The 17,001-nt window shown below is 39.4% G+C and overlaps 1 protein-coding gene across 1 annotated transcript in view; it reads left to right on the top strand.

Moving 5' to 3' along the window:
* Positions 1-17,001, top strand: part of Il31ra (interleukin 31 receptor A) — a 63,383-nt gene that overhangs the window by 17,309 nt on the left and 29,073 nt on the right. The window contains exons 5-7 of the mRNA XM_074075341.1: positions 9,091-9,244; positions 12,923-13,002; positions 15,330-15,546. Coding sequence (XP_073931442.1) covers positions 9,091-9,244; positions 12,923-13,002; positions 15,330-15,546 — 451 coding nt within the window. The remainder of the gene's footprint in view (positions 1-9,090; positions 9,245-12,922; positions 13,003-15,329; positions 15,547-17,001) is intronic.

The following is a 17,001-nucleotide window of genomic DNA, read 5'->3' as shown; positions in this document are numbered from 1 at the left end:
GCGACTCCTACTCTTGGCGTCCTGTACTCTACCTCCTTGACAAAGTCACATAGCTGTTGTCATTTCTCCTCCTCTCTTCCTGTGCAGGAGGTGGAATGTCCTGCTTTCTCCCCTGGAGGATGTGAGGATGATGGTGTGTACATTATTACTCTCTCTCCTTTCAGCTTTCAAACACAAACAATTCTCCCCAGTTCTAGACCCACCTAAACCCAACGCAACACATTCCAACCTTGGAATGGTTCTCACTGTTGATAGAAGATACATGCCCTTAACCGTTTCAGACCTGCCCCCTTTGCTCCCCCCAACCTTGCATTTCGCTCTGTTTCTGTAATAATTCTGAGTTGCTTGTTTTCCTTGCATCTAGTTGGTCACTACTCTGTGACTCTGCCTAGTACACCCTCTGCTTCTGTACCTCTGCTTTTGTCCCAATACATTCATCTTTTAGAACTCAGGTCTCACCTATTTCCTTCTGAGAGTCTAAGTGACATGCCCCTCCTCTGTAAAACTCTGTTATTGCATTTAACGATCAACATATTTGAACTGGTTGCTCCCGTTAGGCTTTAAGTGCCTTAAATGCAGGGACATTGCTTTTCACCTTGTTTTTCCTTTGTCTGCCACATGCCTGAATAATAAATGTACATTTAATAGACTAAATGAGGTTAAATGAATCCTAAATTCCAACATATCCATGTAACAAGACCCATCCTTGTACGATGTTATATGGGTTACAACATGCTTTCTTACACTCCAAACTATTTAATCATTACAAATATCCTACATATAGGCATTGTTATTCCCACTTGTATAGATTAGGAAACTCAGACTAGGAAAATTTAAATGATATGTCCAAGATCGCAAGTTTTTTTTTTTTTTGACTTTAGGATTCATTTCTTTTTAAAATTTTTTTTATTATTTCTTTTATTTATATGTGCATACAATGTTTGGGTCATTTCTCCTGCCACCCCCTCCCCTACCCCCCTGCCCCCTCCCTCTCCCCCACACCCCCTCGATACCAGGCAGAAACTATTTTGTCCTTATCTCTGATTTTGTTGAAGAGAGAGTATAAACAATAATAGGAAGGACCAAGTGTTTTTGTGAGTTGAGAAAAGGATAGCTATACAAGGACTTTACTTGCATTTCTTTCCTGTACATATGTGTTACATTCTAAATTAATTCTTCTCAAACTAACCTTTTCTCCAGTTCCTGGTCCCCCTTTCCTATTGGCCTCTGTTGCTTTAAAGTTTCTGCATTAGTTCCTTTGCATTGAGGACATCAAATGCTATCTTGTGGTTTTTTTTTGGGGGGGGATTTCTTGCCTATCCTCATACCTCCCTTGTGTGCTCTCACCGCATCACGTGATCAAAGTCCAATCCCCTTGTTGTGTTTGCCCTTGATCTAAACTCCACATATGAGGGAGAACATACAATTTTTGGTCTTTTGGGCCAGGCTAACCTCACTCAGGATGATGTTCTCCAGTTCCATCCATTTACCAGTGAATGATAACATTTCATTCTTCATGGCTGCATAGAATTCCATTGTGTATAGATACCACATTTTTTTAAATCCATTCATCGATAGTGGGGCATCTGGGCTGTTTCCATAACTTGGCTATTGTGAATAGTGCTGCAAAACATGGGTGTGCAGGTGCCTCTGGAGTAACCTGTGTCACAGTCTTTTAGGTGTATCCACAAGAGTGGTATTGCAGGATCATATGGCAGATCTATGTTTAGATTTTTAAGAAGCTTCCAAATTTTTTTCCAGAGTGGTTGTAATAGTTTGCATTCCCACCAGCAGTGTAAGAGGGTTCCTTTTCCCTCACATCCTTGCCAACACCTGTTGTTGGTGTTTCTAATGATGGCTATTCTAACAGGGGTGAGGTGGAATCTTAGTGTGGTTTTAATTTGCATTTCCTTAATGGCTAGAGATGGTGAGCATTTTTTCATGTGTTTTTTGGCCATTTGAATTTCTTCTTTTGAAAAAGTTCTGTTTAGTTCACTTGCCCATTTCTTTATTGGTTTATCAATTTTGGGAGAGTTTAGTTTTTTGAGTTCCCTATATATTCTGGTTATCAGTCCTTTGTCTGATGTGTAGCTGGCAAATATTTTCTTCCACTCTGTGGGTGTTCTCTTCAGTTTAGACACCATTTCTTTTGTTGAGCAGAAACTTTTAGTTTTATAAAGTCCCATTTATCTATGCTATCTCTTAGTTGCTGTGCTGCTGGGGTTCCATTGAGAAAAGTTCTTACCTATACCTACTAATTCCAGACTTATTTCCTACTCTTTCCTGTATCAACTTTAGAGTTTGTGGTCTGATATTAAGATCCTTGATCCATTTTGAGTTAGTACTGGTATAAGGTGATAAACATGGATCTAGTTTCAGTTTTTTGCAGACTGCTAACCAGTTTCCCAGCAGTTTTTGTTGAAGAGGCTATCTTTTCTCCATCATATATTTTTAGCACCTTTTCAAAGATAAATTGGTTATAGTTGTGTGGCTTTATATCTGGGTCCTCTATTCTGTTCCACTGGTCTTCATGTCTGTTTTTGTGCCAGTACCATGCTGTTTTTATTGTCATTGCTTATAGTTTAAAGTCGGATATTGTGATACCTTCAGCATTATTCTTTTTGCTGAGTATTGCCTTGGCTATTCGTGGTCTCTTATGTGTCCAAATAAATTTAACGGGAGATTTTTCAATCTCTTTGATGAATGCCATTGGGATTTTGATGGGAATTGCATTAAACATGTAGATTACTTTTGGGAGTATAGACATTTTTACTTTGTTGATTCTACCAATCCATGAGCATGGGAGATCTCTACACTTTCTATAGTCTTCCTCAATCTCTTTCTTCAGGAGTTTATAGTTTTCCTTGTAGAGGTCGTTTACATCCTTTGTTAAGTTTGCTCCTAGGTGTTTTGAGGCTATTGTAAATGGAATTGTTTTCATATATTTTTTCTCAGTTTATTCATTATTAGTGTATAGAAATGCTAATGATTTTTCTATGTTGATTTTGTATCCTGCTACCTTGCTATAGCTGTTGATGGTGTCTAGAAGCTTTTGAGTAGTTTTTTGGGTCTTTAAGGTATAGGATCATATCATCTGCAAATAGGGATATTTTGACAGTTTCTTTACCTATTTGTATTCCTTTTATTCCTTCTTCTTGCCTAATTGCTCTGGCTAAGAATTCCAGTACTATGTTGAATAGGAGTGGAGATAGTGGGCATCCTTGTCTAGTTCCTGATTTTAGAGGGAATGGTTTCAGTTTTTCTCTGTTAAGTATAATGCTGGCTGTAGGTTTGTCATATATAGCTTTTATAATATTGAGGTACTTTCCTTCTATTCCTAGTTTTCTTAGAGTTTTTTCATGAAATGATGTTGGATCTTATCAAAGGCTTTTTCTGCATCTATTGAGATGATCAAGTGGTTTTTGTCTTTGCTTCTGTTAATGTGGTTTATTATGTTTATTGATTTTCATATATTGAACCACCCCTGCATTCCTGGGATGAAGCCTACTTGGTCATGGTGAATGATCTTTTTGATGTGTTGTTGAATTCTGTTTGCCATTATTTTATTGAGGATTTTTGCATCAGTGTTCATTAAGGGAAATGGCCTGTAGTGCTCCTTTTTGGAGGTGTCTTTGCCTGGTTTTGGGATAAGTGTAATACTGGCTTCATAAAATGTGTTCGGCAGTTTTCCTTCCCTTTCTATTTCATGGAACAGTTTAAGGAGGGTTGGTATCAGTTCTTTAAAGGTCTGATAGAGTTCAGCAGAGAATCCATCAGGTCCTGGACTTTTCTTTATTGGGAGACTCTTGATTGGTGCTTCAATTTCATTTTGTGTTATAGATCTATTCAGGTGATTAATCTGTCCATTTCTTCAAGATTTTCAAATTTAGTTGAATATAGGTTCTGAAAGTAGTCTCTGATGATTTCCTGGACTTCCATGGTGTTTGTTGTTATCTCCCCTTTTGCGTTCCTGATTTTACTAATTTGGGTTTTTTCTCTCCTCATTTTAGTCAGGTTTGCCAGGGGTCTGTTGATCTTGTTAATTTTTTCAAAGAACCAACTTTTTGTTTCATTAATTCTTTGTATGGTTTTTTTGGTTTCTATTTTGTTGATTTCAGCTCTTATTTTTATTATTTCTCTCCTATTTGTTTTGGGACTTGCTTGTTCTTGTTTTTCTAGGAGTTTGAGATGTATCATTAGGTCCTTGATTTGGGATCTTTCAGTCTTTTTAATATATGCACTCAGGGCTATAAACTTTCCTGTCAGGACTGCCTTTGCTGTGTCCCATAGGTTCCGGTAGGTTGTGTTTTCATTTTCATTGACTTCAAGGAACTGTTTAATTTCCTCTTTTATTTCATCAATGACCCATTGTTCATTAAGCAATGAGTTATTCAGTTTCCAGCTGTTTGCATGTTTTTTGTCTTTACTTTTGTTGTTGAGTTCCAGTTTTATTGCATTGTGATCAGATAGAATGCATGGTATAATTTCTGTTTTCTTGTATTTGCTGAGGCTTGCTTTGTGCCCTAGGATATGATCTATTTTGGAGAAGGTTCGTGGGCTGCTGAGAAAAATGTACATTGTGTAGAAGTTGGATGAAATGCTCTGTAGACATCAACTAGGTCCATTTGATCTATGGTTTGTTTTAGATCTAGGATTTCTTTATTGATTTTTTTGTTTGGATAACCTATCTATTGATGATAGTGGGATGTTAAAGTCTCCTACTAAAACTGTGTTGGAGTTAATATATGCTTTTAGGTCCTTCTGGATATGTTTGATGAAATTGGGTGCATATAGGTTGATAATTGTTATTTCCTTTTGGTCTATTTCACGTTTTATTAGTATGGAATGTCCTCCTTTATGATCAATGTAGGTTTGAAGTCTGCTTCGTCCAATATAAGTATTGCTACTCCTGTCTGTTTTCGGGGGCCACTGGCTTGGTAAATCTTCTTCCAACCTTTCATCCTAAGCCTATGCTTATTTCTATTGATGAGATGGGTCTCCTGTAAGCAACACATTGTTGGATCTTCCTTTTTAGTCCAGTTTGTCAAACAGTGCCTTTTGATGGGGGGAGTTAAGTCCGTTGACATTAAGTGTTAGTACTGATAGGTATGTGTTGATTCCTGTCATTTAGTTGTCTTAGTTGTTTGAAGGTTGATTGTGTGTACCTAAATCAAGGTTACTCTCTACTTTCTTGTTTTTTCTTTTCCTGTAGTTTGGTACTGCCTGCCTTTCATGATTATGTTGGGTTTTACTTTCTGTGTACAGAATCCCTTGAAGAATCTTTTGCAGTAGTGGCTTTGTGGTCACATATTGTTTTAGTTTCTGCTTATCATGGAAGACTTTTATTGCTTCATCTATTTTGAATGATAGTTTTTCTGGGTAGAGTATCCTGGGGTTGAAGTTATTTTCATTCAGTGCCCGGAAGACCTCACCCTAAGCTCTTCTTGCTCTTAATGTTTCTGTTGAGAAGACTGCTGTGATATTGATGGGTTTACCTTTGTATGTTATTTATTTTTTCTCTCTTACAGCCTTCAATATTCTTTCTCTAGTTTCTGTACTTGTTGTTTTAATGATAATATGTTGTGGGGTAGTTCTATTTTTGTCAGGTCTGTTTGGTGTTCTGGAGGCTTCCTGTACCTGTACGGGAATAGATTTCTCTAGATTTGGGAAATTTTCTGTTATCATTTTGCTGAATATATTATGCATTCCCTTTGCTTGCACCTCTTCTCCTTCTTCAATGCCCATGATTCTCAGGTTTGGTCTTTTGATGGAGTTGGTGAGTTCTTGCATTTTCTTTTTACAGGTCTTGTGTTGTTGAACTAATAGTTCTTTGGTTTTTCCTGTAATTACCATTTCATCTTCAAGTTCTGAGATTCTGCCTTCTGCCTGTTCTAGTCTGCTGGATTGCCCTTCCATTTTGTTTTGCATTTCTGTTTCATTCTTTTTTCTGAGGCTTTCCATATCCTGAGTCTCTTCTTCTTTAATATTGTCTGTTTTCATCCTGAGTTCATTTATCTCTTTATTTATCGTGTTCTTTGTTTCACTTTGGTGTTTATACCATGCTTCTAGAGTTTCTTTTATTTATTCTTGTGCTTTCTCAAATTCTCTATTTTTATTGTCTTGGAATTTTTTGAGTGTCTCTTGTACATTTTGATTGTCCGTATCCAGTATCATCTCTATAAAATTCTCATTGATTACTTGCAGTATTTCTTCGTTCAGGTTGTTCTTGTGGGCTTCATTGGGTTCTTTGGCATAGTTTATCTTCATAAAAATTTCCCAGGTTCCAATGCAATAAAGTTTCAGTATTAATAGATTTGGTGCTAGTCCTTTAGCATCCAGTCCTGGTGTTAGTGTATGAGTAGTAGTTCTGTTGTTGTCTTATCAAGGGGGAAAAAGAAAAAAATCCCAAGTTCAAATGCAATTCAGTTTCAGTCTCATCAAAGGAAAAAAAAAGGAGTCTGGAGATAGCTTTGTGAATGTCTATCTGAGGCTGCAGCTCACCTGCCACCTACTGTCAGCCAGCTGCTGCTGCAGGCTTTATTTATTGCAGGTCTCAGGAATGAGCTTTACACTCACATAGCCCCACAGGCTTTGTTTATTTAGAGTTCTCCTGGGTGCATGCCCCTTTTGTTTTCTCCAGTATACAGCCCTACCAGCCTGTTGCAATTGCAGTCCTTTTTTATTTATAGTTTGTATGGGGAGGTTCCCATTCCCCATTCTCTGGTGGAGCATGCCACACTTTAGCTGGCGTTGGAAGCCTTCCCCTCTTCAAGCACACTGGGGGAGGTGGCACCACACCCACCTTCTCTGGCCGGCTTGTTTATTTACAATTCATGTGAGGGAGTGCCCCTCCTCCTCTCTCCGGAGCACCGGGCACCCCGTCTTCTTTGTTATGTGTCTGGTTTTTTTTTTTCAGCTGCTTGTTTATTATTCAATTTTTTTTCTTTTTTCCCTGGGCAGGGGTCAGTCTGTCCAGGGGGCTATGCTGATTTGTCCTAGGGAGTACCATGTGCTGCTTATTTGCTCACCTGGTGGTCTCCCAAGCAGGGTAGGAGCTGGCGTCTGGCGGCATGGGAGCCCTCCTGGTTTCTCCATTTAACGTGGCAGGGGGATGCTATGCGCAGGCTGGGGGTGTGGAGGTGTCGGAGTTTTGCCTCTTGGTGGTTTGTCCTGCCAGGTGTATCTCCAGCATCTCTCCAAGAGTTTACTTTAGGAAGCACCCTTTCTGCTTCCTCCCTCTCGTCGCCATCTTGGAATCCCTCTCAATGGTGAGGTTTTTAAGTTGCAAGCCTAAACCCAGGTTTCCTGACTTCAGGTTTGGCATTGTGTGACTTCACGTTGGCAACCTCAAAACCTTCCTGTAATCCTTATCTAAAGGGGTTGCCCAGTGAAACCATATGAACATCCTAGTGATTTCAATACTGCGATAGGAATTTGATTTAGGCTTTGCACCAAAGCTTCTGAGTCATCACCAAAGACAAACACTTTGGGCAAGTTAAGATGTTAGAATTTGGCATGGATCATAGATTGCAAAAAATAAACAAAATGGAGCTAATTAATATTTTGGTAGGATTCCAGTGCCTTTGTTGATATGGGGAAGTTTTATATCTAAGCCTATATTTGAAGGATCAGTTGATTCTGGATCCTGTGGGGACCAACAGCACCTAGGCTAGACAAGCCAAGATAAAAGCAAATTGTGTGAAAGACAGAGAGCTTGTTTGGTTTCCTCTAAAGAGAACTACAGGCTTATATTAGGCAGAGATTTCTGTTTATGAACATGATGAAAACCAAAAAGATAAGACCAAATCAGGAGGAAAAATTAGGAAGACCTTTAAAAATATTATGTGTTTTTAAAAGAATAAGTAAAACAGAATTTATTAGACTTCTTTACACTTGTTTTATGATTAATTTTATTTTTATTTTAATCACATATGGAGGGCATCATGTGGTTGGGCCTCTCCTAATGGTCTCAGTTTTGTTCCAACCGGATCCCATAACTAACAATGGATTGTCCTGGGTTTTGCTTCTCTGTTGCCACAGCATCTCCTGGGTCTGTTTGGAAGAGGATGCTTAGGGAGTTCAGGCATCAGCAGCAAAACTGCCATCGCCTCTGGATCCCACCCCCATTTCCCCAGCCTGCAAGTTCACAGATATACTTTCTCCTTTTACTCAATTTTCTTTAGGCCCAGGACCCATAATTAAGTACTTATTTTCACAGCTATTGTGTACATGTAAGAAATATAGGACTTCCTTCTCTTCCAGGGGCTTGAGGGACTGTGCTATGTGCATACTAACAACATGGATATGTTGCTTGTGCAGTTTATTTTTGTTAATAAACTCAGTGTGCATTATAAGCCAGCAGTTGAACATTTTTAGCAACATTTTAGCAATGATGACTGTGCTCAGAAATGAATACCTAAATTTCTAGTTCCTCTTGGGGAGATGGATCCAGAAGGAACTTTTAGAGGTTCTATAAAATAACACCTTATTTTACTAATTAAAAACTGACATCAAGAGAAAAGAAATGACTTATTCACCTCTCTTTTCCCAAGGTTGCATCAGAATGAATTCATACACACAGGCTGTCAAGACATTTAGCAGTTTGAATAGTCACCCAAAGATCAAATTTGAAATGGAACATTTGGGAAGAGGGAAGTAGCCCAGGAGTGAAGAAATCTGTGTTCTGGTCCAATTCTGAGGATCATAAACACTGAGGTTGTTCAAGGTCACTTAGCTTTCCTGGGTCTTATCCATGACATGAGGATTGACCTTGATGAAACAAAGGCTATATGTCTAGGTGTTGAAGTCACCCAAGTTTAAGCTGAGACCCAGGTTGTCCTAGGACATGGGACTCTGTCTTGCATTTTGCTTGTACCTAGCACAGAAGCAGGAATCTCTGCCCCATAAAGTTGGAGATAGGAAATAGCAGATGTGGTGGTATGTTTATGAAAATTATATATTTGAAAATTTGAGATACAGAGTTATTAGTTATAAAATGATACATGAGCATTGCTGAGTGAAGAGGAAAAGTGAAAAGATAAAATGTGCTGTTTGCTTGCATTTCAGCCTGGGGTTGTTTCTGTCTTGTAGATAGAAGAGAACTTTGAGAGCGAGTTCCAGGTCTACAACCTCACAGAGCTGCAGGCTTCTACAGAATATGTCATAACTCTGCGATGTAGGACCAAGGGATCGAGCTTTTGGAGTGACTGGAGCCAAGAAAAAGTGGGAATGACTGAGGAGGAAGGCAAGATAGTTCCTGTAACTCCTTGTCTGCTTGATCATGTATGGGGCTGCCTCAGCCTATACCTGGTGATTTTGTCAAGTACCAGGCTTGGGAATCAAGGAGTCCCATCATCCCATGGCCCACAGAGTCTTCATGTTCCCTCTCACTGTGCCCACTGAGACCCTGGGAATTTGCTATGCCCCTTGGGTAGTGTTAGCTCCCTTGGTAACTTTGTACCCCAAAGGCAAAGGGTCTTATCTTTAATACTCTTATGAGGTTCTTAAACTCTATGTGAAGTGGAGTAATTTCTTGTAAAGATATCCTATGATAAGTTGAAGATAGATATTATAAACACAGAAACAACTACTAAAAATATAAAGCTCTAACAAATTAAAGATAAAAAGGTCACATTTTGATGCCAGCAAGGGAAGGAAAGAGCTAGGGACTGCACATAGCCAAGTCACACATTAGTCTCAGGTAGTGTTCTGTGCTCCTGCTCCATAAATCTGTTCCTCTGACTCCTGCTTGATTTTCCCACAAGACAAAGCTTGTATTAACAGATATTTGATGTGTTCAGCCCTTTGTCAGATTCTGAAACCAATTGGATACCTTCTGAATTTGGTATTCCCCATTGGAGATGTTCATGCTTAGTCTGGACTTCCCCTTGGAGGAACAGGGATTCATATAGCAGTTGGGGAATTGAGCTGGATAGCTTGCAAGAACCCTTCTGTCCCTGAGATTCTGTTGCTCTAGCAATGTGGGAAGGATCACAGAAAACCCAAAATCATTATGTGCTTAAGTACTTAGAACCATGCCTGACACGGAAAGGGCTACATAACTTCTGTAGAAATAAAAATGCACATTAAAACAAAGCTAGTCAAAGTATGGATCTAATGAAACATTTGATTAAAAACTATATACATCTGGCATACATTGACATGATACAAACATCATCTCTAAGTGCCTAATCCATACAAAAATAATAGTTTACAGATACCTATCAGCACATAAGTTGTACAGTAAAAAATGGCTGAATGGTTATGAGGCAGGCTACATTAGGGATAGTCTGGGACTGCTCCCCCTCTTGGCTCAAGGGCTCCTCTCGCTAATTCACAGGTAAGAGGAGCCAGGTGATGATGTATTGTCTCCCCACCTCCAAGTTCAAGGTGGTATAAAACAACCTACCTAGAGCACCCAGCCCTTCTTCTTCACTTCCCTCACCTAGCAGAATGGGTGACTCCCCTTCCCTCAGTAAAGCTATTCTACCTCACCCCATCCACCTGTTCTGCTTGAATTCTTCTCTTTGGAACACAAGGACCAATATCTGAGAACAATGAGTGTCAATAACAGGGAATAGTCAGTGTTGTCTGTCTTAGCTGAGTCCCTCTCCCTGTTATTAGAATGAAACCATGAAATATAATTGAGCAAATTGTCCTTTTCCTCTGCAATCTGGTGATTGCTTTGGTATGTTTGTGTTTTGTCCTGCTCTCTTCCCTCTGACTGTCGTTCTTCTTTCCTGGTGCCATTATGGCTCAGTCTCAAGCCTGGTTAGCCCTTTACAGTTCAGACACTCCCTAGTGTCAGTTCCTCAACTTATTTTGCTGTAGGAAACAAGTTTTGCTATTTCATCTGATTTATTAGTTCAGTCACTTTGGTTTGGATTAATTAGCAAAAACACTAGATGCTTGTGTTCTCTGTGCCATTTACTAGTTAAACCAAATCACCACTTATTTTAAAGTCACATCTAGAGAATTTGCCTTTTGTTTTTCTTTGCTTTTTTTCCAGGTTCCCAGAGGAAATTCATGAAAATGCAGTGGTCCCCTCCCCTGACTCCCACTACATCCTAAGTTCTTATTTTCTAATTCATAAACCATTTATTTCCCTATGAAATGCCGATTGTTTAGTACACGCCACCTCAAACCTTCTAATTATTTGAAAAATTCTAAGTGTAAAATAATAACTATTTTCTTTTGGATTTCAACATATTACTAGAGCCATTTACCTGGATTTAAGCATTTAAATATGATGAAATTTGGCTCAAATCCTGACTTTATTACTTAAAAATGTGATGTTAGGCAACTGTATAATTTTTTTATGCATCAGAACTGGGACTAGTAATATTACTACACCTAATTAGAAGGCTGTGGGGATTAAATGAGATAATTCATGTAAAATGCTTAGCACCATGACACTTGCCATAAATTAGCTATTGTTATTGTTGGTTTTTAGCAAGGGTACCACTCTGTGTCTGATTTCTGTGGTTGAAGGGATACCCATATTGTAATAGAAGCAACATGGAACCAGATTGCTACTATATCAATCCAGAAATTGGTGCCTTTGAATGCATAGATCTTTTGGCTGACCTGGGAGAATTTTTATCATTTTTTCCCACAAATACAGAGTTATTACTTTCCCCTCTTTGGTTAAACTGCAAATCCATGATCAACTCATGGCCAATAGAAAGTTAGCTGTAAAATTGTATAAGATTTACATTTTAGTTAGGCAGTTGTTTTACTTAAAACTGCATCTGTTGGGAATTCTGTATTGGGAAGATTGTTGGATCTGATCTGCAGGAAGTAATGAAAAAAATATACAAACTCAGTCTTATAATCATCTATTACAATTAAATGGCAGCCCATGAGATAAATCTAAGGAGAAGCCCACTCATATTTTTAATCAACTGCCTAGAATAACTGATTATTGAATAATAATTCTATTTTTGCCTATATCTACCCTTAAGAAGAGTATTTAGGACTGAATTTTTGTAACGATCACTTGTCTTTAGATTTTTTTTCACTTGCTCTCAACATTATTATCCTTGAGTTTGACTTTCCAAGTGACTAGAACAGAAAGTGTCTACAAGTTAGAGACAGAGTAAGACTCCCTTCAATTCTGTGGATTACTTTGTAGTTCTAATAACTTTGCAGCCTTGGGCTAAGGCTGTCTCTGAGAGGAACTTTGCCTCTGTTTACGTTTCATTGACTTGTAGGCAAGTGGAAACCAGCTTGCTGCTTCCTGCCTGAGAAGGTTGAGTACTGGCTGTTCTGTCTTCTGATTCAATGAAGATCATTGGGAAATCAGAAAACTCCTGGCAGAGCTTTTAAGACCACGCCTCAGTGTAATGCAGATGAAGTCATAAGTAATGTCAAAGCAGCTCCAACCTCCTTAATAGCAGTTTAAATGAAATTACAATAGATTTCATTGGGAGATCGTGGGCCTAACAGTTAGACTGTGTTACCCACACTTTGGCAAGAGTAGTTGTAGAAATATGACCCTCCATTTATGACAAAACAAGTTATTGACTTAATTGCACTTTGGCATACTTTTCCACATTTTAAGATTGTCTTTAAGCTGCAGGTCAATAAAGTTACTTTAAGATACCCAGTCACCTAAAGTGAAAAAGATCCCGAAGACAATCTTTCAGTGCTAAAATAGTTTAGATCTTGGTCTTAGAGGTGGGCCTCATTATTTGTGGACCTAATTATAGTATCCCAGCCACACAACTTCCTCAAGAGAGCATACAGAGAGCAAATACTGCCGCTTCTCAGTTAGAGATATCTCCTCTCTTCTTCAAATTATAGGCCACGAGTCTCCTGGATAGTTCTTTAGAGTTCTCTGTTTTCCTCTTCTGGCTGAAGTGTGTGGGTCATTGTTTAATCAACAGTTCAGTGTTGAGCTTCTCACTCTTGTTCCTTTCAGCTCCACAGGGCCTGGATCTGTGGAGGGTCCTGAGGCCAGCTGAGGTGGATGGAAGGAGGGCAGTGCGGTTGCTGTGGAAGGTGATTTCCCTCTGGGTTTTTTTTTCTGTTTAAAATCTCTTGGTCTTTTGCCCCTTGAAACACTGTGGTTGTAACATTTTATCTCCCAAATTTGTCTTCCTAGAGGACTTTATGCTGTTTCAAACCTCACAATGGTTGCCCAGCTCAGAAAAACTCCTGGGTCATCGTGTAGATAGCTCAAATGACATTAGAGCCTCTGGGACCCCTCTCTTTGGTCTGAAACATTAACATTTGGGGCAATTAAAATGCAGGAGGCACTATGGCCCTCTGGAGAAAGCCACTTCTGGTTGGCCTCCACTAGAATGTGACTATAAAATTCCGCAGCCTCACTCCACATCTAAGAGGGGCACTGCCTGGGGTCAGCCCGCTGGTGTCCTTGGAAACATGTTTGGCACATGTGTCTCTGTGATTTCTGGGACAGTGGGGTGAAAAGGCAGAAGAGGGCCCAAATGCTTCTTTCTAGGGTGGAGGCCTAGAGTGAGGAACAAGGAGGCAGGTAGGTAATGCAGGGAACAAAGGAGGAGATGATAACAGAAGAAAGTGGGAAAGGAACAGAAAAGGATGGGGAAGGGGTAAGGGCAAATAGAGGGGGAAAACAATGGAAAATAGGAAAGAAAAGATAGGAAGTTAAGGGGAAGAGGAAAAGGTAGAGAGGAATAAGCTGTCAAAACTATCATGTCTCCAGATTCTCTGGAAATATACATTGTGTGTCTCCCACATGCCAAAACTCAAGCAAATGAGATCATTTGAAAATCAAAGAATCACCCTAGTTTGCCAAATGGCCAAATGACATCCTAACCCAATTATTTCAGGGTTGGAGCATCCCTGGCCTTTATAACATCTTTCTCCATATCCCAGGGCTGTGGGACACCCTCAGGTTACCCTCAGGTTACCCTCAGGTTACCCTGGGAAATCTTTGAGAATCAAATCTTTGAGAATCAACCCCGGATGTTGGAATTTCTTTCTTATGTATCAAGCATGGAGACAGATGATTCTGTCAACATGTTTTTGGATGGAGGAAAGTAAACAATGACACATACCTACATATAGTCTTAGCAACATAGTGGTGGCTAAGGTTCAAGTAGGCCAGCCTACTTGACATGTGACAGGTCCATGTGACAGTGGCATGGACTTCCATGCCTTCCTCCTCCTTCTCGCCTGAGGGCTGGTCTTTGTTTTGCCTCAGTAAGAAAGAGTTTTCTAAGAATTTTAGTTGATTAAAAAAGAATGCACTAAAAGACACTAAAACTGGCAAAGACTGTATGAGTCTATGAATATCCTGAAAACCATTAAACGGTACACTTTTACACAGTGAGTTTATAGGCCGGGGATGTATCTCAGTGATAGAGTGCTTGCCTAGTATGCACAAAGACAATGAGTTTGATCCCCAGCACTGCAAAATCAAAACAACAAAACCCCCAAACCAAGTGAATTTTATAGAATGCGAATTATACCTCAATAAAGCTGTTATTTTAAAGAAGATTGAGTTTCTTGAGAGATAAAAGGAACCTAGTCATTAGAAAGGGTCTACCTGGTTTTTTATTGCTGAGACCTATATGATGGAGATTCCTGAACTGGGAAGACTGTGGTCCAAAGTGACTTTAAAGCCCTGTCTACCATATATTCAGTCATTCTGCTCCATCTATGTTTTTAACCAGTAATAGAAATTGAAAAACTGGGAAGCCCTTAATTCCTGGGAAATACCCAGCATACTGACTCCTAGGCAGAACATCTCGCTAGTGGGTCCAATTTCAAGACTGATAATAAGAGTTTGACTTGGAGCCTCCAGGGTTCTACTTTAGGCTTCTCACTAAAGGTTTGGGACTGGCAGGACAGCCCTGAAAGTTTTAGTCCTCTTAGCAGTATGCCTGGTTGGGTGCCTAGTCCAGGGAAGCTGGCTCTCTCAGACAGGGGAGTATGAAGATAAAATATAAGGGAACAGGTACTCTCCAATTCTTGGAGGCTTCCAGGCAAGAGATGACCCAAGACTAGATCAGACTTGAGACTGGCCCAGGGGAATGCCTTGGCCATTTTGCTTTTCTAACTATTTCTAACAGCCAGAAGAAAACAAGTGATTTGGTTACACTGGCCCAGGCATGCAACTGGACTCATGTTAAGGGTTGACATCAACGTACCATTTAGTAGATCCCTTCTACTGACACTTCAAGGGTTAATAACACCACACTGGGATGTTATTCATCCCTTGGGGAATTACCTAATCATAGCTTATCATCTAATAGCCTCCATTCTCACCACTTACCACTGTTTCAATGCCTTTATTTATTTTTGTTTTGGTTGGAAATAAATTTTGTTTCCTTTGAGTTCAGAAGACAAGAGGAGCCCCAGCCCTGGAGAAGACACTTGGCTACAACATATGGTACTTTCCAGAAAACAACACTAACCTCACAGAGACAAGGAACACCACTAACCAACAGCTTGAACTGTGTCTGAGAAGCGAGACCTATTGGGTATCTGTGACATCTTATAATTCTCTTGGGGAGTCTCCCAAGGCCACTCTGAGGATTCCAGCTATCCACGAGAAGTGTAAGTAGAGCATAAACTTTTCTTTTTCCTTTTATTTTATTCTTTTTACATTTACTTACATGTGTATACATTGTTTGCACAACCTCCACTTCCCCCCTGCCCCCCACCCTGCTTCCAGGCAGAATGTGTTCTGCCCTCTTCTTCTCTGATTTTGTTGAAGAAAAAACATAAGAAATAATAAGAAGGGGAGAAGGGGGGAGAAATGACCCAAACAATGTATGCACATATGAATAAAATAAAAATTAAAAAAAAAAGAAATAATAAGAAGGACATACTGTTTTTGCTAGTTTGGGATAAAGACAGTTATACAGAGAGAGTCTTAACATTGCTTCCATGCACTTGTGTATTGAAACCTACACTGGTTCATCTCTACCAGACCTCTTCATTACTTCCTAGTCCCCTTCCCATAGTGGTCTCTGCCAGTTTAAGATTACTTTATTCACTCCTCAACAGGGAGCACATCAACCACATTCAAGTTTTAGGTTTCATTCCTTTCCCTATTCCTCCCATGTGTGTTCTCTCCTTAGTGTGTGACCCATGTCCAATAATATTACTGCATTTGTTCTGTGTCTATGATCTGCATATGATCTTTTGGCCTTCTGAGCCTGGCTAACTTCACTTAAGATGAGTTTCTCTACTTCCATCCATTTACTTGCAAACGGCAAGATTTCATTCTTCTTTGTGACTGAGTAAAATTCCAGTGTGTATAAATACCACATTTTCTTTATCCATTCATTTGTTGTGTGGCTATTATAAATAGTACTGCAATAAACATGGGTGTGCAGGTGCTTTTGTAATAAATTGAATCACATTCCTTTGGGTATATCCCTAGGAGTGGGCTTTCTGGATCATATGGCAGATCTATGTTTAGTTTTTTAAGAAGCCTCCATATTGTTTTCCAAAGTGGTTGTACTAGCCCTCATTCCCACCAGCAATGTATGAGGGTTCCTTTTTCCCACATTTCACCAGCATTTGCTGTTGGTGGTATTCTTGATGATAGCCATTCTAACAGGGGTGAGGTAGAATCTTAGTGTGGTTTTGATTTGCATTTCCTTTATGACCAGGGATGATGAGCATTTTTTCATATGTTTTTTGGCCATTTGCATTTCTTCCTTAGAAAAAGTTCTGTTCAGTTCAGTTGCCCACTTCTTTATTGGTTCATTGATTTTTGGGGAGTAATTTTTTGAGCTCTCTGTATATTTTGGTTATCAGTCCTTTGTCTGATGTATAACTAACAAATATTTTCTCCCACTTTCTGCTTGGTCTCTTCAATTTAAAAGCCATTTCTTTTGTTGTGCAGAAGCTTTTTAACTTCATGTAGTCCTATTTGTCCATCCTTTCTCTGGGCTGCTGGAGTTCTACTGAGGAAGTCCTTGCCTTATACCTACTGTTTCCAGGGTATTCCCTGCACTTTCCTGTACTAACTGCAAAGTTTCTGGTCTGATATTAAGGTCC

This window comes from Castor canadensis, chromosome 6 (genome assembly GCF_047511655.1).
Source record: "Castor canadensis chromosome 6, mCasCan1.hap1v2, whole genome shotgun sequence".
Classification (NCBI taxonomy): domain Eukaryota; kingdom Metazoa; phylum Chordata; class Mammalia; order Rodentia; family Castoridae; genus Castor; species Castor canadensis.
The sequence above is the reverse complement of the archived record's forward strand: the minus strand, read 5'-3'. Positions and strand labels throughout refer to the sequence as shown.